The sequence below is a fragment of the Suricata suricatta genome, chromosome 16 (genome assembly GCF_006229205.1).
Source record: "Suricata suricatta isolate VVHF042 chromosome 16, meerkat_22Aug2017_6uvM2_HiC, whole genome shotgun sequence".
In the NCBI taxonomy this organism is placed as follows: domain Eukaryota; kingdom Metazoa; phylum Chordata; class Mammalia; order Carnivora; family Herpestidae; genus Suricata; species Suricata suricatta.
The window spans coordinates 41,979,898-42,007,339 of NC_043715.1; the positions used below are offsets into that span (position 1 = coordinate 41,979,898).

At 57.0% G+C, this 27,442-nt stretch overlaps 2 protein-coding genes across 6 annotated transcripts; both read left to right on the forward strand.

The window, feature by feature from the left end:
- The first annotated feature begins 292 nt into the window (after window positions 1–292).
- On the forward strand, window positions 293–8,499 carry SCN1B (sodium voltage-gated channel beta subunit 1). 3 transcript variants are annotated; one of them, XM_029926012.1, is made up of 6 exons: window positions 293–728; window positions 1,542–1,708; window positions 2,477–2,717; window positions 7,216–7,357; window positions 7,702–7,773; window positions 7,861–8,499. In XM_029926012.1, exons 2-5 carry the CDS (start codon window positions 1,601–1,603, stop codon window positions 7,766–7,768), a joined length of 558 nt encoding a protein of 185 aa, XP_029781872.1. In that variant the 5' UTR covers window positions 293–728; window positions 1,542–1,600; the 3' UTR covers window positions 7,769–7,773; window positions 7,861–8,499. The 3 variants fall into 3 exon arrangements, with proteins under 3 accessions (XP_029781872.1, XP_029781871.1, XP_029781870.1); XM_029926011.1 differs by lacking the exon at window positions 293–728 and adding an exon at window positions 845–864; XM_029926010.1 differs by lacking the exon at window positions 293–728 and having other exon boundaries at window positions 7,702–7,778.
- A 1,311-nt stretch (window positions 8,500–9,810) lies between these two features.
- HPN (hepsin) lies at window positions 9,811–26,436 on the forward strand. 3 transcript variants are annotated; one of them, XM_029925959.1, is made up of 13 exons: window positions 9,811–9,952; window positions 10,509–10,578; window positions 15,936–16,037; window positions 16,120–16,161; window positions 21,249–21,378; window positions 21,459–21,581; window positions 21,695–21,735; window positions 22,166–22,331; window positions 22,421–22,611; window positions 25,094–25,189; window positions 25,362–25,534; window positions 25,721–25,885; window positions 26,103–26,436. In XM_029925959.1, the coding sequence occupies exons 2-13, from the start codon at window positions 10,563–10,565 to the stop codon at window positions 26,139–26,141; spliced, it is 1,284 nt and encodes a 427-aa protein (XP_029781819.1). In that variant the 5' UTR covers window positions 9,811–9,952; window positions 10,509–10,562; the 3' UTR covers window positions 26,142–26,436. The 3 variants fall into 3 exon arrangements, with proteins under 3 accessions (XP_029781819.1, XP_029781821.1, XP_029781820.1); XM_029925960.1 differs by having other exon boundaries at window positions 9,813–9,952; window positions 25,392–25,534; XM_029925961.1 differs by lacking the exon at window positions 16,120–16,161.
- The last annotated feature ends 1,006 nt before the right edge of the window (window positions 26,437–27,442 follow it).

Here is a 27,442-nt window from a genome sequence, read left to right on the forward strand (position 1 = left end):
GGCCCACTCCCCGGCCCGGCTAAGTCCGCTCCCGAAGTTGTGAGCGCGGGGCGCGGGGCTGGGGAGGGCGGCGGAGGTACGGGTGGGCGAGAGCGGGCGGGGGCCGGGCTGGCACCGCTCGGCGGCTGCGGGCGCCCAGCCGGGGGCGAGGAAACGCGGAGTCAGCTGCTCTCGGAGCCCCGCAGGCTGCAATGTGACACCCACAGCCGCGGGAGGGGGTGGGGGAAGGCGGCGCCCGGAGACTGGGACGGGGGAGACACAGGGAGAGGTGGGGACGGAAGGGAAGGCACGAGAGACACAGCGACTCGGAGTACTCGGGTGTGCTCCGCAGAGGAGAAGGAGACAGAGAGAGATGTAGAGGGTGCCAGAGAGAGGCTGAGAAGCGAGTTAGAAATCGGAGCGCTGGAGAGAGAAACTTTAGAGAGGCAGGGACAGATGAAGACACACAGGTAGACACAGGAAGAGATGGAGTGTAAAAGGGACAGGGAAAGGTGGAGAGAGGGACCAGAAGAGGCTGTCTGAGCCTGGAAAGAGGACCCGAAGCAGTGGGCCCTCCGGAGAGACTCCCTGAGAGATATAAAGTAGGGGAGACAGATACAGAGGTGCATTAGGAGTTAGAGAGAGACCGAAGAGGAGGACAAGAAGTCCCCAAGATTCATAGAGAAAGACACTCAGGGAAAAAGAAAAACACCAGAGCTGGAGCTGGAGAGGCCCAGCATTGGCTGGTGGTGAGCGCTGGGCCTTGGGAAGGGGGTGGCAGGTAAGAATGTGGAGGAGGCACCCAAAGGGACTGGAATCCAGCTCGGCTGCAAAGAGCTCAGTGAGTTTTGAGAAGCTGAAAGGAGGTGGGACAGGAGTCCGGAGGTGAGGGGCCTTGGGGGCAGAGGGGCCAGAGGCAGAAGTTGGGTAGGGAATGGATGACAGCAGAACTTGGGGGCCTGGGGAACAGAGCTGGAGGGCGGGTCTGCCCCCCCCCCCCCAGTGCCCACCTACCCTGCCTGAGGCCTTGCCATTTCCCAACCCACTGTCCAGGGCTGGCTGTTTTGCAGAGCAGTTATGGTAGAAATGACTCTGCCACCTTGAACTTCTAACCCATCTGGAACTCTAGTCCCATCACCTAAATGTGGCAGCAACTTGGGCAAGTGGACTTCTTAAAAAGGGTTACTTGGGTATCTACTTGGGTAGAGAGCAAAGACTCGAAGTTCCTGACTACAGTGCCAGGCCTATTTTGCTTGGAGGAAGTGGGGGGCTTCCTGTGTGGCAGGCTGGGGCCTTACCTAACTCATGGAATCTGTCCAGCAACCCCCAGAAGCAGAGATGATGGTTTCCCTCCCCTCACAGAGGGAAACTGAGGCCAGAGATGATGAGTGACTTGCCAAGGGCAGCCAGCAAGTGGCAGGGCCGGGCTTCGTGTCTGGTTCTGTCCATTCATAATCATTATTACGGGGAAACAGATGTTTTCCAAGAGCAACAACCAGGGAGCCTGGCCCTGACTAGGGCGATGGGTGGCCCTGCTCCACCTGAGCCTGCTGTCCCCGCAGTGTCCTCAGCCTGGGGGGGCTGTGTGGAGGTGGACTCGGAGACCGAGGCCGTGTACGGGATGACCTTCAAAATTCTGTGCATCTCCTGCAAGCGCCGCAGCGAGACCAACGCTGAGACCTTCACTGAGTGGACCTTCCGCCAGAAGGGCACGGAGGAGTTTGTCAAGGTGTGCGGGCGCCTGGCACGGCTGTGGAGGGGTGGACGTTTGTGTGGGAGGTGGTGGTGGGCAGGGGCCAGGAGGGAGTAGCTCGTCTGTTCTCAGTAATGTGCCATTATTGGTGACCTGGATTCAAATTCCAGCTCCCCCAGTGACCAGCTGGTGACCTTGGGCAAGGTGCTGAGCTTGTCTGAGCCTCAGTTCTTTCCTCTGGAAAGATGCGGGGGTGATGTTCCCCAGCTCCAAGGTTTGTGTGAGGATCGATGTAGTTGTTGCACCTGGGACATGGGTGGCACAGAGTGTCGGAATTATTTAGTGCCCGCAAGAATGTCTCAGGCAGTCATCATGGAAGAAAAGCAGAACCTTTTTAACCTCCTTTATGTTACATGTATGTTGACTTACAAATGGGGGTGGCGCCATAAATGGGAGGGGCTGGAGAATGGGTGCGTACAGCAGCTGACACCGCACTCCTCTGTCCCTGCCTGAGGAGTGTGCCTGGTGGCCGGGAAGAACTACAGAGAATGAAAGCCAGGAAGGCAGAATGGGGGCTCCTGAGGACGCCTAGGAATATGTGTGTGAGTGTGCGTGTGTGCCAGTGCCAGGGACACACTCCACGTAGGGGGCAAGCTGGGGCATGATCCTAGCACCCCTGTGCCCTCCCTGCCTGAGGTCACGGTGCCCCCGTGTGTGTCCACTGTCTCGCTGAGTGTCAGGGCGAGGGACAGAATGGTCTGAGTGGGGGGCCGGGCGGGCAGTGACTGGCCCGGCCGCCCCCAGATCCTGCGCTACGAGAATGAGGTGCTGCAGCTGGAGGAGGATGAGCGTTTCGAGGGCCGCGTGGTGTGGAACGGCAGCCGGGGCACCAAGGACCTGCAGGACCTGTCCATCTTCATCACCAACGTCACCTACAACCACTCGGGCGACTACGAGTGCCATGTCTACCGGCTGCTCTTTTTTGAGAACTACGAGCACAACACCAGCGTCGTCAAAAAGATCCACCTTGAGGTGGTGGACAAAGGTGAGTCAGGCCCTGCCTCCCCCCTCACCCCCGTTGCCCACTGGCAGCCAGATGGTGGGACAGATGGCAGGTAGGGGACAGGCTGGCTCCACGCCTGGGCCAGGCAAACACCCGCGGCAGCAGGGGGAGCCGCACCTCCTTCCCCAGCCCCAGCTCTGGCTTCCATTTCCTTTCCACCCATGGCGAGGCCAGAGCAGGTGTCTCCTCTGGAAGTCCTGGGTGCAAAACTCTGCCACCTGTGCTGTGGGGCTTCCGGCAGGTACCTTCCCCTCTCTGAGGAGGGATTGTCCTGGGGACATGCGATGCTAATGGTGTCCACCTCCCAGGGCATTGACTGGAGTGTTCTACTACCCGGGGAGGTGTGCCGGGCACCGGCTGCCCACAGGGGGGCCTCAGCACTGGGGATGACCGTGAAGGTTCTACTGTCCCATCGCCTCAGCCCCTCCTCCCTTTGTCACCGTCAGGGAAGAGATAAGAGCGTGTGCGCTGGAGCAGAGCTCCTCAAACTGTGTGTACGTGAAGCTGCCGGGAGGCTTGTGCAGACCCCGACTCAGCGGGCTGGGGTGGGGGCTCAGGCGCATGTCTAACAGGTTCTCAGCGGAGCCGAAGCCTCGGGTCCGGGGCCGCACCAAACAGCAAGGATCCAAGGTGCTTTTGGACATTGCATCATTTTGGCATCAGCTGTCTTGGATCCCTTCTCTGAACCATCTCCTGATGGGTGTAAACTGGAATTTTCCAGGGCCCTATGGCCCATTGACTTAGAGTCAGGAAGGTATCCCAGAACTTGAGCCCCGTGGGGAACAAGTGCGTCCTGTGGGGCCCACGGCGCATGCGCATATCACGGGGACCGTGCGCTGTCCTTCCTTTCCCCCAGAGGAGTGCCCACCTCCGAGTCTATGTGTAGTCCCTCACTGAACCTCCCCCCACCCTCCTGGCTAGGGGCTCTTACAGCACCCACTTTATAGATGGGAAAACCGGGCTCAGGCAGATAAGACTGTGTGGCCGCAATCACAGAGCTGGGACCTGGATTTGAACCCAGCCAAGCGTGCGTGACTACCGTTTCTGTTCTTGGCATGATTCACTTTACTCTGCTGTCAGCCAGAGCCTGTGGGTTTCTTTTGACAATTAGCATTTTTTACGTTTGTTACCAAAGTGATCCCACAGGATTCACTGAAGGAGACGTGTGTGAGCTGCTCTCTGGGGTAGGGCACGGTGCTGGGTGGGTGGCCCCCCACAGCTGGAAAAGATGGAGCTCCGCCCGAGGGAGTGGCTGTAGTGAAAACGCCCCCCTAATAGTGTAGCTGAACAGAATCTGTGTCAGGCTTGTCTCCGGGATCGGTGCGGACGCCCAAGGTTGGGAGAGCAGGGAGGCCCCAGGGTCCGGTCAGGCAGCCAGGTTCCTTCCATCCTGGGGCTTGGCCCTTGCTCAGAACGCAGTTCTCACCCGCGAGGTGGAGGCTGGCGGTAGGCACTCCGAGGTCCCAGCAGCGTCTCTTTAAAACATTATCTCTCGTCTTCTATTCCCTCCCAAAGCCTGTGCTCTTGACATTTACTGCAGGCAGAGCTACGTGGTCTTCCCAGAGTCTACGTTTTCTTCATTATCCAACATGTTCTAGTGTTTTTTATCCACCATATTTTATATTACTATCTACTAAATGGTTTAATATTACCAAACATACAACAGTGTTTTTATCATAATCCATCCTATGACAGTATTTTTAACACTCCCCACTTTGCTGTAGTGTTTTAAATTAATCGTATTGTAGTATTTTAAAATTTTACTTGTTATGCTACAATATAGTCATCATCGTCCAGCATACTGTAGTATTTTTTAACATTACTCACCGCATCACAGTATTTCTTTCATTACCTGTGATATTATTGCCTTGCTAGTGTTGTTGATCATACCATATTCTCTCTTTTTTAATTTTTAAATTAAAAATATTTTTAAAATATTTATTTATTTTTGAGAGAGAGACAGAGTGTGAGCAGGGGAGGAGCAGAGAGAGAGGGAGACACAGAATCCGAATCAGGCTCCAGACTCTGAGCTATCAGCACAGAGCCCGACGCGGGGCTTGAACTCATGAACTGTGAGATCATGACCTGAGCCGAAGTCAGTTGCTTAACTGACTGAGCCATCCACATGCCCCTATTTTTAAATTAAAAAAAATTTTTTAGGTTTATTTATTTATTGAGAGAGAGAGAGAGAGAGCGTGCAAGCAGGGGGGAGGCAAAGAGGGGGGAGGCAAAGAGAGAGGGAGAGAGAGAATCCCAAGCAGGCTCTGCACCATCAGTGCAGAGCCCAAGGCACGGGTCGAACTCATGAACCACGAGATCATAACCTGAGCCGAAATCAAGAGTTGGATGCTTAACTGACTGGGCCACCCAGGCGCCCACCATATTCTTCTTTTTTCTGATAATCCATGATCTTACTGCATTCTCAGCATTAGCCATCAGCTAGCACTGCCTGCTGGTAACAACCCCAAGGAATGAATGCAGTCCTCTTCCAAAGGAGGGCAAGCGGGTGCTGGTGGTGGGAACTTGGCCGAGCTGGCTGAGCCACAGGAGACAGGAAAAGCAGCCAGGGGCTCCCCACCCCCACCAGAAGTAGAGCCGGCAAACGGGGACAAGAGGGCTGCTTCTATTTTGGATATACCCAGCACTAGTGGAGACCGCCTTGAGGTAGAGTAGCGTCTGAGGCCAGCGAGAAGTCCAGCATGCACAGATGCTGGTGGGGGCCTCAGATCTGGGGGCTCCCCCTGTGGGCAGGCAGCTGAAGCTTTTAGAAGACTTGGGGAAGGTTGAAGAAATCAAAGTTCTCCCCAGACAAGGTGCCTGTTACCCTCTGCCTCAGTCCCTCATCTGTGAAGTGGGGGCGCCACAGTCCCACCTGGGGCTGTCTAGTCCCCAGGGCAGATGAGAGCTCAAACCCGGCAGCTGATTACATTTGGGGTTGCATCCGGGCTCTGAGTCCAACCCCGGCTGTGCCTCCTTGCCTAGCACTGTCCGCTGTCTGAGCCTCAGCGTCCTTGTCTGGACCATGGGCTACACTGACACTGTCCTGATCTGATTGGGAGGGCAGGAGATACCAGACTACCTCAATCCATTTGAGCACCGAGTTCCAGGAGCAGGAGGAGGAGAATCCCGATCATGTAAGCTTTATCTGACATATACCCGACTTGGTGTGCCTCCTGAGGTCAGCTCACATGGGAAGCCGGAACTATCTCTATCCTTGGGGTGTTTCCGAGATGCAGGGAAATGCCCAGATAAGGAACTCAGCACAGAGCCTGGCTGAAAGTGCGCATTCTCCGTATGAGACACACTCCTGTCATTTGAATGAATGAATGAATGCAAGGACCATGGAACGAGTGATGTGTGGGCCGCTCTCCCCAGCTCCTTCCGGCAGAGAAGCACCCAGCCCCGCCTCCTCCCTCACTCTGGCCCAGAAAGCATCGGTGCCATCTGCACCGGGCGGAGCAGCGAGAGTGCCACTGACAGAGGAGGAAAGACCATGTGAGGACAGGGGGGAAATGAGGTCTCGGCCATCAGGAAGGAGGGGCCCAGGGATACGGAGTGGACACCCGTGAAATCCGGCTGAGGACGCCACGGTGGCCTTCGCCTCTGGTTCCCTGGCTGAACGCGTCCCCTTCACAGTTTAAATTTAGGCTCAATGAAAGGAAGCTGGCAATGGTAAGAGCCAGTGGAAAAGATAGAAGGTTTCCGGAAAATGTCAGTGAATAGCCAACATTTAGGCAGTGCTGTCTGTGAGCACATCCAAGTGTGCGCTTAATACAGATATTAACTTGTTTTCTCTTCTCAGCTACCCTGCAAGAAGGCATGAGTATTATCATCTCCATTTACAGAGGGGGGAATCGAGGCCCAGAGAGGTGGAGTCATTTACCTAAGGTCACAAAGCTAATGCGAGGCAGAGGCAGGATCTGAACCCTGGCAGTCTGCCCCCACAGCTCCTGCTCTTAACAATAGTAATAGTATTAATAATAGTAAACATTTATTGAATGCTATCTATAGGTCAAGAACCATTGTAAGGATTTTTGAAGCAGACTTAACTTTTACTCCCAAGAAGGAGATATTGTCATTATCAGCTTTTCACAGATGGAGAAACTCAGACCCAGAGAGGATGAGTCACTTGCCCAATGTTACACAGCTGGCAAGGGGCAGAGCAGGGGCTTGAATCTCAACCTTCTGGTTGCAAAGCTCCAGCTCTTGGGCACCTATGGCCACCTGAAAGACACAGATGCTCCCTCGAGCCACACAGGGAGGCAGGGTGAGAGGGATCTCAAAGCCCGCCTGTGGCTGGCTATTAAGAATCACAGTAAGGATGATGCCTCCAGGGAAGCACCATGGTCCTCTTTGCAGACTGGGCCCAGAGAGGCCAGGCCGCTTGCTGGGGCTCACACAGCAAGCTTGGGGCGCCTCAGGCTGTCATGCCTCCCAAGCCTAGCCTTGACCGCCACCTAACCCTGCCTGCCGCTTGCAGCCAACAGAGACATGGCGTCCATCGTGTCGGAGATCATGATGTATGTGCTCATCGTGGTGTTGACCATATGGCTCGTGGCGGAGATGGTTTACTGCTACAAGAAGATCGCCGCAGCCACGGAGGCTGCCGCACAAGAGAATGCGTGAGTGGGGTCGGTGGGGAGGGGGCCCAGTGCTTCCCAGGGAGGGATGTTTGTCATCAGAGATGGATTAGGTCAGGTCCCAGCCCCTTCCCCTCCCAGGACCCAGGAGTCCAAACCCCCCGGCTCCTCCACCCTCGGACTCAGGACTCTGGGCCCCAGTTTGGACGTCCTGTGGACCCCTAGGAGTTAGCCTGCAGTCCCCTCCTCTCCTTAACTCCAGAATGCTGCGCCCCTGGGGTAGAGACCCCGATCTTCCTCAGTTTCCTGGGGGCGGGCCAGACTGATGATGGGGGTGGGCCAACGGGTGATGGGGACCACTGGACACTTGGCCTTTGCCCCTACAGCTCGGAATACCTGGCCATCACCTCAGAAAGCAAAGAGAACTGTACGGGTGTCCAGGTGGCCGAATAGCCCCGGTAAGGTAGGTGGGTGGGCAGGGACTGGCGGGCCCGGGAGGTATCGGCCCACTAGGCCCCTGATACCTGTCTCTCCCTCACCTTTAGGTCCTGGGCTCCACCTCAAGGAAGAGCCAGCCCTAATGGGGAACATCTGGGCGCAGCCTGCCCTCAGTGGGGGTTGGCCATTCCTGGGCCTCCACGAGCCTCAGAGTCCTGCCAATGGAGCCGCCAGGGTGGGAGGGGGCAGGGGGCTTGGCTCACACCCCCAATCCAGCCTACTTCCTCCTGCCCCATTGCCCACCCACACCATGCATGATGGGTAAAGCAATACTGCCGCTGCCCCCACCCCTGCTTCTGCTGCCTGTTTGGGAGGGGGGGCGGTGAGGTGGGGGCAGCGGCTCCGCACCCCTCCTTCTTGCTGATTTGCACACACTGGCCGCTTCAGATGCACACTACTGGGGCCCAGCCCCTCCCCGCCCCAGCGCCCCGCCCCGTGGGGGTCGTGATGGGCTGGCACAGTTTGGGGCAGGGGGTTCTGGGACCCACTCCAACCCCCAGCAACGTTTCCCCTCCTTCCTCTGGCTGGACCTGGGGTCCCTTCTCCCTGTGATGCACTCTTGCCCCAGCCCAACCCTGCCCTCTCTCACCAGCCTTGGATCGTGGCCACTTAGAAAGGGGCCCGTTCAGCCTCGTCTCTCTTCACACAAGTAGTTTTGTTCATGAAATAAAGATTCTTGGACTTGATTCATAGTCTCTCTTGTGAGCCCTCCATCCCCCTCTACACCCCTCAAATCCAAAGGCCTCAGTTTTCCTGGGGACCTGCCCTCCAGGGCCCTCTCTGCATGTGTTCAGGGCAAAGGATGAGGAAGGAGCAAGCAGGTGGGTGGGTCTCGCCTTCCCAAGGGCCCAGCCACTGAGTACTTGATTAGTTGGGGTTGGGGGTGCTCCTCAGCTCAGTGGGGACCATGAGTAGTATGGGAGGGTGGGGAGGCCCAGGGGGACAGAGGGGAACCATGGGCAGGGCAGGGCAGGTGCTATGGAGAGAAGAGAGGGAACGCAGCAATGTGTTCCCAGCAGCGTGGCTCTCTGCTGTGGTGGGAGCCGGGAAGAGGGAGAGGAAGAGGGAGGCGAGGGGCTGAGCAGCCGTGAGCAGAACCCTCTGTGAGAGGCTCTGTGTGAAGCTAGTGTGTGGGCTGAGCGGCTGTGGTCTGTGTTTGGGAGCACGGCTGTCCACAGCAGGTGTCTGATGGTGACCCGTGTGTGTCTGGGTGTTTATCTGCTCCTAGGGTCTGACGTGGATCACTCTTGGGTGCTGGTGGGACAGTGTGTATCTGCCTGTGGACACTTCCGGCCACTTGGCCTGGGCCTCAGCACTCAGTGCTGCCTTTTCCGGGCCAAGCCCCCCCATCCCCCCCGGTGTAGGACTTCCAGGCTCCAGAGGTCACTGCTGCAGGCAGCAGAGAGGCTGCCAAAGCAAACCAGCCCCCGTGACTTGTAGGAAGGCAGCTGGGGGGAGGGGGCCGGGCCAGGGCTGGGGCAGGGACCTGGGCTGCCTTGGTCAGGAGCTGGACGTGGGGGCAGGAAATGGCAGGGGCAGTGGCAGGCTTGCAACTGGGCAGGAGGTGCTAGGAGAAGCAGGGTGGACAGGGAGGGAGTTAGGCCTGAGTTGGGGCAAGGCAGGGGTGGGGCGGGGGCTGGGCCTGAGGCAGGGGTAGGGTGGGCTTGGGGTAGCTGGGGCCCTCTATCTGGTTCTCTCCAGTTCAAAGGCCCATCCTACAGTCCTTGCAGCAGCCCCACCAGCCTGCTCTGTCTGCCCAAACCCCCTGCCCTCAGACCAGGCCTGTCCCCACTCCCACCTCCCCTCAGACTGGCACACCTGGGCCTCCTCCAGGCCGGAGGGAGGTGACGCAGGCAGCCAGGGGGCCGGCCAGGCTCAGCCCCTGCAAACCCTGCCCCACCAGCCAGGTGGCCTCCGGTGCTGCCAATCCCTTCGCCCTGCCCTTCCCCGCCCCTTCCCCCGCCTCCGGCCCAGCCCCCTCCTCCTCAGGTGAGGCAGCCAGGCCTAGCAGGCCCCACGCCGCTGCCTCTGCCTCCGGGCCACCGCTGCTGCGGGGCCACCATGCTCCTGCCCAGGCCTGGAGACTGACCCCCAAAGGGCACTATCTCTCAGCTCCGCCCCCAGCTGCCGGACCCCAGGGTAAGGACCAAGGCCCTCAGTTCCACGCCCGGGACACGGGTCCCCTCATCCCCACCCAATCTAATGCTCGCCTCCCAATAGAGGGGCTCCCAGACGTCTCTCCAAGGACCTTGGAGTTCCACCCCCCTCTTCCTCAGACATAGAGATCCAGCCCCAGTCTCCTCCTACCTCAGACCTGGGAGTCTGGGCTCCTACACCCCGCCTCCCACATACCCAGTGGTTCAGAGCCCCCAAATCCCTCTTTCCTCAGGACCCAGGAGTTCAGGTCCCCAGCTCTCATCTACTCCTTCAGCTCCAGGAGTTCAGTCCTTTAGTCCACTCCTCACCCAGGCCCAGGCACGTGGGGCCCCCAACCCTGCAAATTCAGGCGTCCCCTGGCTGCTGGTTAGACACTGACCCCATCCTTGAACCTGGCCGGATCTGCGTCCGTGATCATGGCATGCCCTGGCCAGGGCCCAGTCCCTCCAGCCTCCCTGGATGGACTTCTGGGACCGGGGGCACTGGGGCTGGGCTCGGCTTCCCCCCAGGCCCTGCCTCTCCCTTCGTCTCCCCACAGGTCCCACCCCGGCCCAAGAGGTCAGCCGGGGAATCATTAACAAGAGGCAGTGACATGGCGGAGAAAGAGGGTGAGTCCCCTTTTCCTTGAGCCCCGACTTTGGCTCTGCCTGGCGCCCCTCCCTCAGTGCTCTCTTCCCAGCCCTCCCCCCGCCAGAGCCCCCTCGCTCTGGCACCCCTCCTGGGCCCATCCCCACCCCCTTCTGAAGTCTTCTCCACCTGATTAACTATTAACCAAATTTTCTGTGGGGCTGTGCCACCACCTGCCTTCCTGCTACCCCATATGACCTGCCTGGCTCCTTGCCTCAGTTTCCCCTCACACCCCAGGGATCCCTCAGCAAGCAAACCCTTGGACCTGTCCTCTCCCTGGGGCTAAGGTGGGAAGATCAGCTATCACGGTTAAGGACACAGACTCTGGAGCTGAACGCACAAGCCTGTACTTGAACCTGCTTCTGCCACCTTTTTGCTGTGTGATCTTGTACAAGGGACGTCATTTCTCTGGGCTTTGTTTTCCCCCTGGGTCAAGCATGTATCCTAATGCTACTTACCTGCCTGCCTGCCTACGTACAGGGATTGTCAGGAGCTTGGAACACACACGAGGCACCGGGGAGGGGCTTAGCACGTAAGACACATGCCATGAACCAGAGCCGTCATGACAGAGCTCAGCCGACTTGGTGTCCCAGGGACCCGGGACCCCCACTGATTCCAGACAGTCCTCCCACCTCTTCGCACTGTGGGCAAAAGAGCAGAGGGAGGACTTTGGACTCGGCCAGGATGGATGGAGAGGGGAGAGGGTGCAGAGAAAGCACTCCAGGAATGATGGGGGGAAACACATGCCTGAGTGGCTGGCACTGAAGGGCTCCTGGCACATCCTGGTCGGGGCTCCAAACAGCCCGCCTCTCCCTCAACCTCTTCCATGCTTGGGGGCCAGCTGCAGGGGCCCGATCAGGGGACGACAGCCTTTCCTTCCTGCTGTCACCAGTGGGGCTGGCTCCCTCTCTTCCTCCTGGGCTCCCTCTCTTCCTCCTGGAACCAGGCTAGCTGGGTTCAGTCCCAGGTGGTGGCACTTTCCAGCTCAGAGGCCCCTGGGCAACTTATCCTCTTTGGTCCTCAAGTTTTCATCTGTAGGATGGAGATAATAGGCATGCACGCCTCCCAGGGTGGGATGAGGATCTGAGCGGCATTCTAGATGGGCAGTGCTGGCTGTGCTGGAACCATCAGTGTGGGTTCTGGCCTCCTGGGGTCTCAGCACAGTTAGCACATCGCCCCAAACCACGCAACTGTGGCCCAGAGCCAGCCCAGGCTCACAGTGGCTCAGGAGGGGGCACTTGTCCTTGCCAAACAGGTGGGTGGCAGAGCCTGGGACCTCAGGGACAGCTTCCCTCCTGGGGTCCCTGGGCCCGGGGCCTGAGTGTGAATGAACCAGTGGGAAAAGCAGGTCATGCCCAGAGGAATGGCCGGAGATGGTCTGGCTACAGAGAACCCCGGTGCCTCATGTGTGTTCCAAGCTCCTGACAATCCCTCTATGTAGGCAGCACAGCAGGTAAGTAGCGGAGCACAGTGGGGCTCCGGCGCGCCCCGGCAGCTCAGCTCGGCCTGGTCCCGCAGCTGAGTCCTACTGTCAGGACTGGAGCCAGTGGTCAAACCTAGGTACAGATGCTGAGGGGTTCTGCTGCTGTGCTTACGTGCTGGATGACCCAGGTTAGGTGGCTGCACCTCTCTGGCCCTCTTTTTCTCATCTGTACACCGGGGATGAGGATAAGGCCACCTTCCTTATTAACACCTGGTGCAAGGATGGGCCTAGGACAGGGCTGAGTGGTGTGCGATTCTGAGAGCCAACCCTGCCTCATGGCTCCTGACATTTGTGTTACTTTGACGTGCGCCCAAGGCAAGCGCTTCTTGGTGTCCCTGGGGACCCAGAACTGGAGGCAGCCATACTGGGACTGGAGCTGACAGGATGAGTAAGGAATAGGTAGGGTGTGCCAGGCAGAGGGAAAAGTGGCTAAAGGCAGGGGCTGACAAGCCGCAGGGTGTGCAGTTGCACATGGACAATTCGGGTATTTCTGGAGGTAATACCGGAAGCAGAGCTGGGAGAGCAATGAGGGGAGCAAGCATGAGCAAGGTTCCAGGACTATTTCTGCCGAAGGGCCCGCCGATGCCGTGGCAGTGCTGGGTCTCTCCACAAGATGGCGCTGGTAACCACCAGCGTTTCTCTTATTCTAACTTGTGTTTTACAAGTTCTGTGGCTTTGATTGCTCTTTGGGAACTATTAGGTATCTGATAAGGACCCATAAGGCTGTCTGGGAATTTGGGGGAACATAGGTTCAATCCCCGCATCTCTAGCAGCTGGCATCACAGGGCTGAAGGTCTAAGACTCTGTTTTGGGGACACTGAGGAGCCATGGAGGGTTCTAGGTAAAATACAGACAGGAAGATCTTCAGGCTTCTGTGTGGAGGCTGGACCAGAGGGGAGGCTGAGCCCAGGGCTAGGGTGGCCTGGAAGCAGGGAAGGAGGGGGTGGACAGGAGTTGCTCAGGAGGCCTGCAGGCTGTGAGCTGTGTGGGGGGTGGGGGGAAGTGTTCTGTAAATGAGGAACAGTCCTGAGGAGGAGGGCCTCTGAGATGGAACCTGGGGGTTGGGAGGACACTGAGGCCAGCGTCAGACCTGCGGGATGTGAAGGACCAGGTGGATCCTGTGGGGGGTGGGGGCATCTACAAGGCTGCAGGACAGAAAAGGGAAACTGAGGCTGTGGAGGTGTGTGAGACAGACTTGGGAGCAGGAAACATGAGTGGGGGAGCCCACACGCCACCCTGTGGACTTCAGGTTTCAGGGAGTGAGAAGAGGGTCAGAGGATGGAGAAGGCCCCACCAGAGAAATGGAAGGGAAATCAGGCGCATGCGGTGTCCCGGAGGCCCAAGGAAAGCGCTTCACTCAGGAAGTGGGAGCTGGGTACAGTGAGGGCTGGGCCACAAGCCTGAGTTTCATAGCCAAGGCGCCAAAGATGTCACTTGTGAGGTTTTTGCTGCCAAAGATGGGGGGGGGGGTGCCGAGCCTGCGGGGGAGGCTGGCCAGGCTGCTCACTGGGGCCCAGAGACTTTACTGCTCCCTGGGAGTCAGGGCAAGGCCACCGTCTCCCGTCCCCCCAGAGACATCTGTTCTAGGGTTACTCGAAGTCCCAGACCCAGAAGGCATGGAAGGAGCTTCTTCCCACCCCCAGAGGCACGGAGAGGCAGCGCCTGCCACCCCTGCAGCACTCTGAGCCTCCGGGCTGGGCCCAAAGCCGCTGGGCACCTGAAAACAGAGGGACCAGGACCTGCCTCATGGCTGCCTGACTTCGGGGAGCCAAGACACAGTGGAACCAGGAAGAGGGTTGGGGCAGAGTCGCAGGTGGGCGGGGGTGGGCCGGAGGCCAGGGCTGGCCTGGCCCACTGTGGCCTCTTTGGAGGCAGGGAGCATTTGTTTTCTCATGCCCTGATGGGAACCACTGGCTTCTTAAATTCTTAAGACACCCAGATGCTGGCCGTCCCAGGAGGAAATTGGGCCACGCCTTGCTCCATTCTGGGTGCTGGCCTGGCCCTGTGCCCACCTTCTGTACACCCATGACACAGAGGGGAGAGCTGGGAGCTCCTGTTGCCCGGGGGACGGCCTGCGGGTGCCAGGGGCAGTCGGGCACATGCCAGGCCCTGCCAAAGGCAGCATCTTCGGCTTTCTCACAATCCCTAGCAAAGGGGTTGGCTTTTAATCCCCAGGGCCCCTGCCGCCCTGGGAGTAAAACCCTCTTCTCCTCAGGCTGCTGGCCTCCCTACTTGGTCCCAGTCTAGGTGCCTGCTTTTCCCCACGCGCATGCCATCCTGGCCACAGCAGTGGCCTTTCTCAGACAGATCATGCTTTTTTTGCCTTAAGGACTTTGCCGGTGCTGTTCCCTCTGCCCACAGCGCTCTTGCTTGAGGTCTGTAGGTGGTGGTCTCACCCTTCAGGTGTCTACTCACACGTCCCTTCTTGGGGAGACCTACCCTCAGCACCCTCCAGAGGCCCCCTGCTGCCCCTGACCTGCATTATTTCCTTCATAGACCTAGCCACAGTCTGGAAATTATCACGTTTACTAATTGTGTTTTCCCCTCAACCCTGTACCTGTGAGAATGTGAGCCCCCCAAGAGCCAGCATCTCATCCGTCTTGTTTTGGGATGTGTCTCCAGAGACTAGAATGGAGCCAGGTGTTGCGGATGCGCAAACAAGACAATGAATGAACAGAATTCCATTGTACCAATGAGAAAAGTGAGGCCCAGAAAGGTGGAGCATATTGCCCAGGGCCACACAGCTCTGATGGTGTAAAAGCATTTATTAAGAGCTTGTTCCAAGCCGGCATTAGAGCACGGGGAGAGGTAGCCTGGCTGAGTGCTTCTACACTTGGGCCTCAGCACCACATGTGCCTGGGGTTCAGGACTCAGCATTGCCTCTTGCTGGCTGAGTCACCTTGAGCACATGACTCCACTTCTCTAGCCTTAGTGTTCCCTGCCTGAAGAATGGGAACCATCACTGAAATAAGGCCAAGTAAGTGAATGAATTCATTTAGAGCAGTGCTTGAGAAGATAAGCCTGTGATTAGGATTTGGCTATTATTATTTAAGAGAACTTGAAAGTATTGTCTTTAGAGGTGAGTGCTGAGGGCGTGCCCATTAAATAGATGAGAAAGCTGAGCCTCAACGAGGTGATACCACCTGTCCAAGGTCCCGGGGCGGGGGGGGGGGGGTAAGGCCAACACTTAAAAATTTGTTAATGTTTATTTATTTTTGAGAGAGAGGGAGAGAAAGAGAGAACAGGTGGGGGAGGGGCAGAGAGAGAGGGAGATACAGAATCCGAAGCAGCTCCAGGCTCCGAGCTGTCAGCAGAGTAGGATGAATATTTGAAGAGGGGCTGGCAAATTTTCACACTTAGGTTCTTACCCTCCAGGGGCACATCTGACCTTGGAGCTGAGTCCTGCGGGAGAGGTCTGGCTTTGGGGGAATAGCCAAGGACAGAGGCACTGAGCAGCAGAGAGAGGCAAAGTGGTGAGGAAATGCCAAATGGCACAGAAGTGGGCTGCCAAGCGGGCAAAAGTCAGGGGTCACAAGAACCTGAGAGAGTTAGATGTGAGAGGTTCAAAAAGACAGTACAACATGATGAAAGAGATAGCGAAGTGCCGCGTCACCGGCATGGGCACCGCAGCTGGACGTGGCAGGAGTGCTGCCGTCCTGGCCACGCCCCTTCCCAGCCTGGAGCGTGGTTGTCCGCGCTGTAGGGGAGGAACGGCCCTGAGAAACTGGGCCCAGGGCATGGCAGGCTTGGGCGTGCTCAGTTAGCCCTGGGGGCAGGGCAGAGCTGGCCCTGAGCCCAGACCCTGCCGAGACGAGGACAGGCCTGGCCGGGGCCCCAGCACCGTGTCTGTTGCAGGTGGCCGGACTGTGCCATGCTGTTCCGGACCCAAGGTGGCAGCCCTCACTGCGGGGACCCTGCTGCTCCTGACAGGCATCGGGGCAGCGTCCTGGGCCATTGGTGAGCGTGACCCCTGCGCCTCTGCCCTCCCCTGCCCCCTGCGGCTCCCACCTGCCTGCCCTCACCTCTCCCTTCTCTGCAGTGGCCTTTCTACTCAAGAGCGATCAGGAGCCGCTATATCCGGGTGAGTAAAGCAGGCCAGGACCCTCTGGGGAGCCTTTGTGGACGCGTGTGCCCGGCGGGAGCTCTGGACAACAGCTCCTGGGTGACTGCGGGAGTACACGCAGAGATGCTAGTGGGGACCGGGCACCCGAGCGCAGCGCCTGCTCCGGCCCAGATGCTGTTCTCAGCACTTCACTGGTCTGCTGCTTTTTAGCCTCTAAACGCATTACCCATTGGTGCATCATGAAATTAAATCAGGGAGTTGGAAACCACATTTTAAAAAGCACCAAATAGATTAGATTAGAAAATACCACAGTTTACCTCTCTCAGCAAGAAAAAATTTTGTTAATCCTTTGTTTTGGTTTTAGGAGAGTGGCGCTGTTTATCCCTCCATTTTACAGATGGGGAAACTGAGGCTCAGAATGCAATGATTTGCCCCAGAAAGCACAGGTTTTCAGAGCTCCGCTGTAATGTAACAATGTTTTTCTTACTATGAGGCATGGTCAAAGCCTGTTGGAGGGGTGCTGTATAAATTCGGCGACCCATTCTAGTTCTTCTGGGAGGTGGCTGTTGTTATGACCCTCATTTGCAGATGTGGAAAATGAGACCAGAGAGGACACACAGCTGGTAGATGGTGAGGCCAGGAATTAGCTGTTAGACTTGCCTGGTAGAGCTGTGTCTGTGGGCAGCTGAGAATGAATGGGCACACAAATAATAAAGGCAGATGCTAAATGTGAATGGATGGATGAATTTCCCCAGCGGCCAGCCCCAAGCTGCCGTGCTGTGGCCCAGAGCAGCAGGAAGGAAGGGGAACTTGGGTGTTAGGTTGTATGTTTCACTCCCATGAGCCCAATTCCATAGAGGACTCCACTCGTGTCAAGAGAAGAAACGAAAGTCCAGACAAGGAAAGGCTACGTCCACGTTGGTCATCATCTCAGCACTGGCATTTACAGGTGCCAGGCGCAGGCCCCAGGGCTTTACGGAATCAATTCATTAAGCCTCCACCAAAGCCCATTTTAATGTGGGGAGGCCAAGGCACACAAAGGCCCAGTGGCTTGCCGCAGGTCTCAGAGCTAGTAAGTGGCGGGTCTGGGATTCAAACCCAGGTAGCCTAGATCTGCTTTTGTGCAGAACAACTACACTCTGTTGTTTCTCAAGAAATAGCCAAGCAACTCGCCATAGTGACGGCTAACATCTGCCAGGCCCTGGTGTAACTTTTGCACAATAATCCTGTGAATCTGGAGCTGTTATCATCATCCCCATTTTCCAGATGGGGGAAGCTGAGGTCCAGTGAAGTGAACTGACCACACACGGAATCAGCGGCAGGACAGAGGAATCATGCCCTTGCCAAGAGCCCCCCACTGCCCCCGGGCTAAGATCTCAAGCCGTTGTGGCTCCAAGGCTCCCAGGGCACATCCCCCTCTTCCGCCCGCACCTCACCTTGTGTCTGCCACTCTTCAGGGTCCATTCTCATGCCCTTGAAGAACCCTCCTGGTCCCAGTCTTTGCTTACCACCTCTTTCCAGCTCACACCTAGAAGCAGTTTCAAAGTTCTGCACTGTCACTGCTGAGCCCTGGGGGCTCCCATCAGCCCTGCCCTGCCTGAGTCCCAACATCCTCATCCATACGCAGTGAGGGGCCCGGGGGAGAGTGAAAATGACAGTCCTTGCAGTGCTTGGTTCGCAACCACTTGGTAAATACTGCTTTTGCGTCTCATCTTCAGGCTTTAATGCTCCTGAGCAAGGCCTTCCTGCACCCCCAGACCTCATGCTCCCTCCACCCCGCGGCCATCGCTGTCACCCTCTCCTCACACTGACAATTATTTACTTCTGGTGAATTTCAGGAGGGCAGGGCATGTTGTTGGCTGCCCTTGACAGGGTCCTGCGCATAGTCAGTGCTCACGAAATCTTTGCTTAGTGAATACACGCAAGTTAAGTTGCCTATGAGCTACCTTGTGCTTGGCCTTCAGCTGGGAAGTAATGAGGCCGGGATTCAGACCCAGCTCTGGCCAATGCCAGCACTACTGCTCAAGTTATACTTGGGTTTTCCAAAACCCTTGGGAAATTACCAACCAAACAACAAACAAAAAAAACAAATGCAGAACTATATCCCCATCTCATTTTTCTGTGATTTTCACACCTCTAATGATATCAGACAATTTTGTAAGCAGGCCAGGTGACCCAGAACACATTTTTTGATTTTTGGTTGTTGTTTTTTTTTTTGCAAATAATACAAACAAGAATAAAGAGTTGAAAAGTGAGAAACAGTGGCACTGAATGTGGCTTTAGAAATAATCAGAGGGGAGCATTTATTCCCAACCCTAATCTCCCCCAACACATATCCATAAAGTCATCATTTTCCTCCCTAAGGCCTCACCCTATCTGGAATACTTGGAAGCTTTTCACCCCCAGTTGTTGGTTTGAACCCCAAGTCTTGGTCTGGGAACTCAGGGCGGTGAGTGCCAACCAGAGGGGCCCCTGGCATCGGCTGCCCCCATCTCAGTGCAGGAGGTTGTGATTCAGGCAAGACAGCCAGGAAGCTCTTAGTGTTGGCTGTGGGGAAGTGTGGCCAGGGTGGGGCCAGTGACGGTCCATGGGAGACCTTCAGGAGCAGTGGTGGGTGCGCAGGTTGGCAGGCCTGGTTCAAATCCTTTGCTGGTTCTTAGTGGTAGGCTCCTAGCAAGTATACCCTCTCAGAGGCTCAGTCTCCTCATCTACAAGATGGGTATAGAAGTGGTCTCTGTGCCCCAGGATGGCTGTGAGATTCAAAAGCCACCTCCCCGCCAGACAGGACGAAGTATAACATGGTCCAACCCACGGACATCCCCCCCCCCCCCGCCCCCGCAGTTACTGTTTTACCCTCTGGAGAGGAGGTTTCTGGGGAGGCTCCACCGGGCAACATGCAAAGCTTGGGGTTTGGAGTGTGCAGCCTGGATGCAAATCCTCTCTGCTTCTCACTCCCTCTGTGATGTTGGGCAAGTCACTCCACCTGTCCAAGCTTGGACCTCCTCATCTGATCAAAATGGGGATCTTTGTGGCTTTGGGGTGGCATGGTGAGGCCCTGCTGTTGGTGGTCAGGGAGGGCATGAGGCACAGTGCTGGGCACATGGCAGGTTCTCAGCCACAGAGTTCTCTGGAAGTCCTGCCTCCCTGCCCACTCCCGTGGGGCTATGGGAAGACCGCTGGGCTTGCGCACAGCCTCGCTGGCTTCCTGCTAAGCCGCTGCCAGACTGAGTTGGCCCCAGACTTGGTTTCCTAGGATGTGCTCAGGGGCATCAGCAATGCAGGAAGTGCAGGAGAAAAGGACCCAGGGGGTCACAGCAGGTCCTTCCCCAGACCTGCTCCCACTGCCCCCTCCCCCATCCTGGCCAATGGCAGCTGCATCCTTCTCGGGCTCAGGCCAACAGCTTGGAGTTGCCCTTGACCCATCTCTTTCCTTCACAGCCACATCCAGTCTGTCAGCAAACCCTGTCCCCTTGACCCAGAATCTAAACCCTTCTCCATCGTCCCTGCCCTGGTCTGTCCTCCCCCCTCCCCCTCCTGGATACCACAGCGGTTCCTTCCCAGGTCCCCTGCTCCTCTGCTCTCAGCCCACAGCCAGAGGGGGCCTGTGAACCCCCGAGTCTCCTGGCTCAGCGCCTCCCCTGGCTGCCCCTCTCTCCTGGGAGAAGCAAATCCTGGGGTTGACCCAGCTTCCCTCCCACTCACTCTGCTCCAGGCTCCTTGCTGGCCCTCCCCCACCCCCACCCCCACCCTACCCCCCACCAGCCTTAGGTTCTCTGCACTCCCAGGCCCTCTGGCCTAGTTCTCTGTTCCCTCACCTACCTTCACAACTCGCTCCCCTCCTTCAGATCTACATTCACACTCCACTTTCCCAGCAAAGCTCTCTGCCCACATATGGAAAATGGCAACCTCACCCCGCACGCCTGTGCCCCCGCCTCTGTCGAGCTTGCCATCTTTTATGACGCCCCAGCTATTTTACTCATTTGTCCCTTTCAATACCCACCTCACCAACTGGCCTTCGAGTTCCACAGAGCAGGGTTTCGTCTGGCTTGCGTATTGCTTTGGCAATTTGTTCACTGCCCAAAATAGAGCCTGACTCGCCCTGAGTGGTAAATGTAAATACATATGCCTGAGGGGTGCGACCTGGCTTAGATGTGACAAAGGGTCTTCTGGCCAGGCGTGGGGAGCAGCCTGGGAGGGGCTAAGAGGGCCATCGGTTCTCAGCACAACTGGCCCCAGACACGAGGAACCCCCATGGCTTCTCTCCAGCCTTACTGTGTGTCCACCCCAACCTTTTGCACAGTTCATGATGAGGCGTTTGCTGAGTGACGTTTTTACTGCTGTCTGTCTCTCCCGCCCCTGGGCTTGGGCGTGGTGAGGGCACAGCCCAGGCCTGCCTAGGCCGTCTTTGTGCCCCCAGCCTCACCCCACACAGGGCTGGGTATGGAGTATATGTCTAGTTAGCGCATATCCAGTGAATGAATGAATGAGTGAACACTACTTGAAGAAGTGTCATGCACTTTAGTATATTCAAGGCTCAGTCAAGTCTGCAGAGAAGATAGTTTTTCTTTCTTTTTTTCTTTCTTTTTAAAAAAACCCTATACGGTATCTGGATACTTTGGTAATCTGATGTGTTAGTCAAGGGTCTTCAGGCTGCCTAAGACAAAAGGAAAAACTAAACAAACTGGTTAAAAAGAAAGGGAAATGATGAACTTACTTATCCAACAATTTGGGGGGTCCTTCAAGCCCTGGCTTCATCAAGGGGCAGACACCTCTTGGCTTTCCTCCACGTCGGCTGATTTTTCCCCTCATGGGGATAAAGACGGCCCCAGGAGATCCAGCCGCACAGCCATTCTCCCCGGAGGTTGGGGGGAACCCTCTCCCCAGACAGCCAAGCGAAGGGCCAGACTTGCAGCGCATGCGCAGCCGGTCTGGGCAACCGGGCGGCGACAGAGCGGTCCGGGCTCCCTGCCCGCAGGTGCGCAGCAGCTCTTGTTGGCCCCGCGGAGACTCAGGCCCAGAGACTCAGGCCCGGAGCCCCGTGGGGCCCGGCGGGCGGGTGGGCACAGCGGGGAGGTGACCCAGGCGCCCGTCCTGTCGCCCTGCAGTGCAGGTCAGCCCGGCCGACGCCCGGCTCATGGTGTTCGACGACACGGAGGGCACCTGGCGGCTGCTGTGCTCCTCGCGCTCCAACGCCCGGGTGGCGGGCCTGGGCTGCGAGGACATGGGCTTCCTCAGGTAGCAGGTGGCCCTCGGGGGCGGGGTGGGGCGGGGCAGGGGTGGGGCGGGAGAAGCAGGCCTGACCCCTGCCTGCCCAGGGCCCTGGGCCACTCGGAGCTGGACGTGCGGACGGCGGGCGCCAACGGCACGTCGGGCTTCTTCTGCGTGGATGAGGGGAGGCTGCCGCTGGCCCGGAGGCTGCTCGAGGTCATCTCCGTGTGGTGAGGAGGGCAGTGGGCAGGGGTGCCCATCCGCCTGCCCTCAGGGGCCCTTTCTTCCGTTTTAATTGGCCTCTCTTTTTGTTTTTGCCTCTGCCCCTGTCTTTCTCTCACAGTGACTGTCCCAGGGGCCATTTCCTGGCTACCGTCTGCCAAGGTGAGACCCTGAAACTCAGAACCCTCTCCCTTAGCACCCCCTCAGCTCCCATCCAAACCCAGAGCTGGGCCATGTCCCACCAGGCACCACCCCCACACACACACACCCGCCATATGAAACCTTACAAGGCTGGAGCTGTGTCCTCTCAGACTCTCCCAGGATGGTGGGGTCATGTCCCTGTAGGGTCCCAAGGATGGGACTGTGTCTCCTCACTCTTCTAGGGTGGGCCCATGTCCCCAAACACCCCTCAGGTCACAGTCTTGTCCCATCAGAAATTGCCCCCTGGTCACATCTTCGATCCTATAAGAGTGAAGCCGTGTCCTCTGACTCCCCCGGATGGCAGGGCCGTGTCCCCATAGGTCCCCAAGCATGGTGCTGTGTCCTGATGTCCCAGGCCCTCTGGGGGCTCGTGACTCCGCCTCTCCCACAGATTGTGGCCGCAGGAAGCTGCCCGTGGATCGCATCGTGGGAGGCCAAGACACCAGCCTGGGCCGGTGGCCGTGGCAAGTCAGTCTTCGCTACGACGGAGCCCACCTCTGTGGGGGGTCCCTGCTCTCTGGAGACTGGGTGCTGACAGCTGCCCACTGCTTCCCTGAGTGAGTGTCCGCGGGACAGGCAGGGGACAGGCGACGTGGGACAGGCTGTGCCCAGGCAGCGGCCGTCCTCCTCTCCTTTTCCCTGGTAGGCGGAACCGGGTCCTGTCTCGATGGCGAGTGTTTGCCGGTGCCGTGGCCCAGGCCTCCCCCCATGGCCTGCAGCTGGGGGTGCAGGCCGTGGTCTACCATGGGGGCTATCTCCCCTTTCGAGATCCCAACAGTGAGGAAAATAGCAATGACATCGCCCTGGTGCACCTGTCCAGCCCCCTGCCCCTCACCGGTAAGTCTGGGAGATGAGCCTTGGCCTTGGGGACTCCAGAGGCTGGGAGGAGAGAGGACAGAGCCAGAGGAATCCATGGTGGTAAGGGAAATGATCTTGACGGGCATTAAATAGGTATGACTGGTATAGTCACTTTGAAAAACCATCTGGCAATTCCTTGAAAAGTCAAACATGGAGTTCCCATTGGGCCCAGCGATTCCACCTCAGGGTCCTCGCCCAGAAGAAAGGAAAACACATGTTCACACAGAATCTCACACACAGACGTTCAAGGCAGCTCTGGTTACGACAGCCCAACGATGGAAACAAGCCACGTGTCTGACACACGGATGGACAGAATGTGGTCCATCCACACATGAGAGAGATGACAGAGGACCGACACAAGACACCCTCAGATGAATCTTGAAAACGCCGTGCTAACCCAGAGAAGTCAGACACGAAAGGCCACCCTTTGATTCTGTTAATGTGAAATGTCCAGAATGGGCAGGTGTGGAGAGAGAGAAAATAGATCCATGGCTGCCAGGGGCTAGGGGAAGCATGAGGCAGGGGTGAGGCTGGGCGGTGAGATTGGGAGGGGATAAGTAAAGAATACAGGATCTCGGTTGTTCTAAAGTGGATCGAGGTGATGGTTACTCTTTCCTGTTGCTCGCAGCTTAACTCTGTGTGAACCCACTAAAAACCCACTGACCTGTGTGGTGTGTGAATTACGTCTCAAAAAAGCTGTTACCAAAAAATACAGTTAAGATGAAATGAAAAAAGCCTTTTAAAATACATGAATGAATCCGAGAGGGACTCAGAAGTTAGGCTCTCTGCAGTTCCCTGGGCATTTCCTTGCCATCATGGGAAGGACTCCCCCTGGGGGCCATGACGTTCCTGCAGGGCCCGCCTCTGGATTGAGAGCAGGTCTTGGGCTTCCGCTTTCAGCAGGCCACAGTGTGGTGACCCTAATCATAAAAACAACGGTGACAGAGTCATAGTCGTGATGATGATGATCCTTTGGCAGGCAACGGTACAATATAACAGAAGAATCCAATCCAGCCCCGATGGCAGCCTGGGGAGCGTGGGTCCTCCTCTGATCCTTGGAGCCCACACTGGGAAAGATCCTGACACCGAGAAGGGAACTAGGTCCCAAAGTCCTGCAGCTGGAAAACGGCAAAGATCTGAGCCACGGCTGCCTGGCACGGGAATCTGCGTGCAAGGAAACTGTTTCGTGGTTTGCATTGTACTTGTTTTTATGGTTATTTTCTTTTGAATGATCCGTGTTATTGGTTTTCCCATTGAAGGGGATGATACACATTTTTCTTTTATATATATATATTTTTTTTTTGGGAGAGAGAGAGAGAGAGAGAGAGCACTAGTGGGGAGAGAGAGAGGGAGAGATCCAAATTGGGTTCTATGCTCACAGCACCGAGCCACGAACCATGAGATCATGACCTAGGCCACCTAGGCACCCCAGGTACACATTTCTTTAAACAAAGCCTTGTCTTCAGGGCGGGTTACAAATATTGAAGGACAGAAGTGTCCGTGGAAACACATGGGGAGGGGCGGCGAGTGGCTTGGGTTTGAGACACGAGGCTGAGCGGGTAACAGCATAGGATTTGGGGTCAGATTCAGGTGCTTGCTGTCTGTGTGATCTTGATGTGTGGCTTCACCTCTGTCTGTGCCTCAGTTTCCCTGATCCACTAAACGGTTTTCTAGGGTTTTCGAGATGATTAAAAGGGTAATATGAGTAAAGAGCTGGACCGATGCCAGAGCATGGCGGGCACCCAGCTAACGTGAGCAGTCATTGCTGTTGTCACTCTTTCTTACTATTACTAGTTCGTGTGAGCATTTGCGGTTTGCTCAGTGCTTTACCAGTTTCTCACTACAACCTCTGGGCAAAATGATTATTACTCTGTCCATTTTATAGCCGAGAGCTCTGAGGCTAAGGCCCATAAAGTCGCCAGCAGGGAATAGACTGAGCCGCCGAGACCCTTTGTGTGTGTTGTGCACTGCACAAGGGCATCTCATCTCAAGGGTGTCGTTCTCACTGTTGTGGGCGTAGACCTGTGTATTGATTACAGTGATTTTCTGGCAGCTGGAAGTCAAGAATCTAAAGATAGGGATGCCTTTTTCTGTTTCTCACAAAGGCACCCTCTAGGCAGGGGGCAGCCCTGTGGGCCGTGGTTGAGAACACAGGCTCGGGAATCAGGCCAACCTGGGTTCAATTCTAGCTCTGTCATTGCGACTCCGGACAAGTGACTTGGTTTCATGTCCCTCCTCTGTAAATGGGCTAATAGTGCACGCCCCCCACCCCACCCCTGGGCTGGTGGGAGTTTGGAGGATACAGGAAAGCGCCTCATACAGGGTTAACTCTCTGTTGATGCCGTGGTTATTTTAAAAGAACTGCGGAAAGGGTGTGCGGGGTGCTGGAGGCCGCTGGACAGAGGTTTGGTACAAGGTGGGCCAGGCCGGCAGAGGCTAGACCGCGTGCTCTCTCTCACAGAATACATCCAGCCCGTGTGCCTCCCGGCCGCCGGCCAGGCCCTGGTGGACGGCAAGCTCTGCACCGTGACCGGCTGGGGCAACACGCAGTACTACGGTGAGTCCAGTCCTCTCCCTGCATGGCCGCTATTAGGGATGCTGAACGGGGCTGGGGCAAGGCAGCCTGGTGGGCCCAAGGCTTCTCGGCCCTGGGGGCCTAGGGACACTGAGGAGCTTGGGCAGGTCCCGGCGGGGGGGGGGGAGGTGAGGGGGCTGCACATGTTCCCCAGCTCCGGCCAGCCTTGCCCGCACACCCCCAGGCCAACAGGCTGGGGTACTCCAGGAGGCCCGAGTCCCCATAATCAGCAACGATGTCTGCAACGGCCCTGACTTCTACGCGAACCAGATCAAGCCCAAGATGTTCTGTGCCGGCTACCCTGAAGGTGGCATTGACGCCTGCCAGGTGAGGGAGCGCGAGGGGTAGGTAGCCCCTAGCGCCTGCCACCGCAGGGCTGGAGGCCCAGGGCAGGGGGTGGCCGGGCTCCCTATCTCAGGCTCAGGGGGCTCTGTGACCACAGCCCCCGGCCACCCAAGAGGGCCTCCTGGACGCCCTCTCAGCCTCCAGCCAGGCCTCCCCTTCCCCCACCAGGGTGACAGCGGTGGCCCCTTCGTGTGTGAGGACAGCATCTCTCGGACGCCACGTTGGCGGCTGTGCGGCATCGTGAGCTGGGGCACCGGCTGTGCCCTGGCCCAGAAGCCGGGTGTCTACACCAAAGTTAGTGACTTCCGGGAGTGGATCTTCCAGGCCATAAAGGTGAATGTCGGGCCCAGAGGGGAGCCAGAGGGCGGGAGTGTTTGGGACTCTAATGGGGAAGAGGGAGGAAGCAGGTTGTCTGGAAACCTGGGCTCAGGCCTAGAAGAGGGTGGCCTAGGGAACAGATGGATTTCGGAGCGCTTCTGGGGAGGCAAGCTTAGGTGTGGGCTGGGGGAGGCCGCTCAGACCTCAAAAGCCCCCAATTGTCTTTCCCCAGACTCACTCCGAAGCCAGCGGCATGGTGACCCAGCTCTGACCTGTGGCTTCTCCTTGATGCGAACGCCTCCAGGGCCCAAGTTCACCCGGGTGGCTCCAGCGCCCCCTAGTGGGCTTCACCCTGGGCCTGGAGTGGGACATTTTTCTTCTTGGGCTGAGCCCACAGGTCCAAGGATACCCTCCCTCCACAGTGGCGGGCCCACTCAGCCCTGGGACCACCCCGAGCCTCACCCTCCCAACCCCCATGTAAATATTGTTCTGCCATTTTGGGGACCCCCATCTCGGTGCCCCTGATGACAGGATGCTCTTTAAATAATAAAGATGGTTTTGATTAACATGGGCTCTGAGTTTGCAAATGTAAACAGCAATGGGGACATTTGTGGGGGAGGCAAGAGAGAGATGAGGGACTGGCACAAACCCGGCAGGGAGCAGTATCCTCCAGTCCCCACTGGCTTAGGAGATAAAAATTAACTGGGTCACTTAACTGAAACTGCCCTGGAGCAAGTGGCTTCAGGTACTGTTGGATCCAGCTGCTCAAATATTTTTCATCAGGACTGTGCCTCATTTCCTCTCTCAAATCTACTTTTCTCCGTGTTGGCTTTATTTCCAAGAAGAATCCACTACAACCAGAGACAGAGATGTCCTCCACCCACCCACTCACCCGAACACTAGGCTTCTCTTCGTGGACCACTTAGCAGACTCAGTGGAAAGGGAATTCTTTCCCAATAACTATAGCAAGGCCCAAGCCTGGCTCTCGCTGAACAGATTCGGGCCATATGCTCGTCCCTCACCAGATCACTGTGCACGTAATTCATGGAGTCAGGGGGATTGACCCTCGAGAACTGTATGACTTGAGTATAGGGAGTTCCCCAATGAAAATGGGGTGCTTTTTCTAAAAACAGTATGTAGCCGCCCAGTAGGGAAAAAAGACATTTCATCATAGGCCATCATAGGAAACTGGGTCCTGTGAGATGGAGACAGAAGCGTGGTCCTGTGAGCAGAACCTGAGACAACCACCCCTTCCTTCATCTGGGCTCGAGGTTGGGTCCCAGCTTCCCTCTGTTCCCCGGAGCATCTGCAGATCTCCCGCAGGCCTGCCGGCCACCAGGGGGTGCTGTGCCCCTGAGCCGGGAGACATCCAGTGCTTTCTGCCCTGCTCTAGTCCACCTGCTGCTGAAAACCAGCTGGTCACTGGTGCCTGCTTCCCGTGACTTTCAGTGATAAAAATTATAATGTGTCGTCCATCCAAGCAATTTCCTAAAACATAGACACAGGAAAGTGCCTCTGAATGGCAGAGCATTTGGAAAATGCTCTAAGCCTCACTCCCTGGATACCAAACTC

Bases quoted from the DNA above. Each gene is read 5' to 3' on its own strand.
- HPN (XM_029925959.1), top strand. The intron at 21,379-21,458 runs GTAGCAGGTGGC...CTGCCTGCCCAG, and splicing joins GAGGACATGGGCTTCCTCAG to GGCCCTGGGCCACTCGGAGC. The intron at 25,190-25,361 runs GTGAGTCCAGTC...CATGTTCCCCAG, and splicing joins GGGCAACACGCAGTACTACG to CTCCGGCCAGCCTTGCCCGC.
- SCN1B (XM_029926012.1), top strand. From the start codon at position 1,601: ATGACCTTCAAAATTCTGTGCATCTCCTGCAAGCGCCGCAGCGAGACC. The intron at 1,709-2,476 runs GTGTGCGGGCGC...GGCCGCCCCCAG, and splicing joins GCACGGAGGAGTTTGTCAAG to ATCCTGCGCTACGAGAATGA. The intron at 2,718-7,215 runs GTGAGTCAGGCC...TGCCGCTTGCAG, and splicing joins CCTTGAGGTGGTGGACAAAG to CCAACAGAGACATGGCGTCC.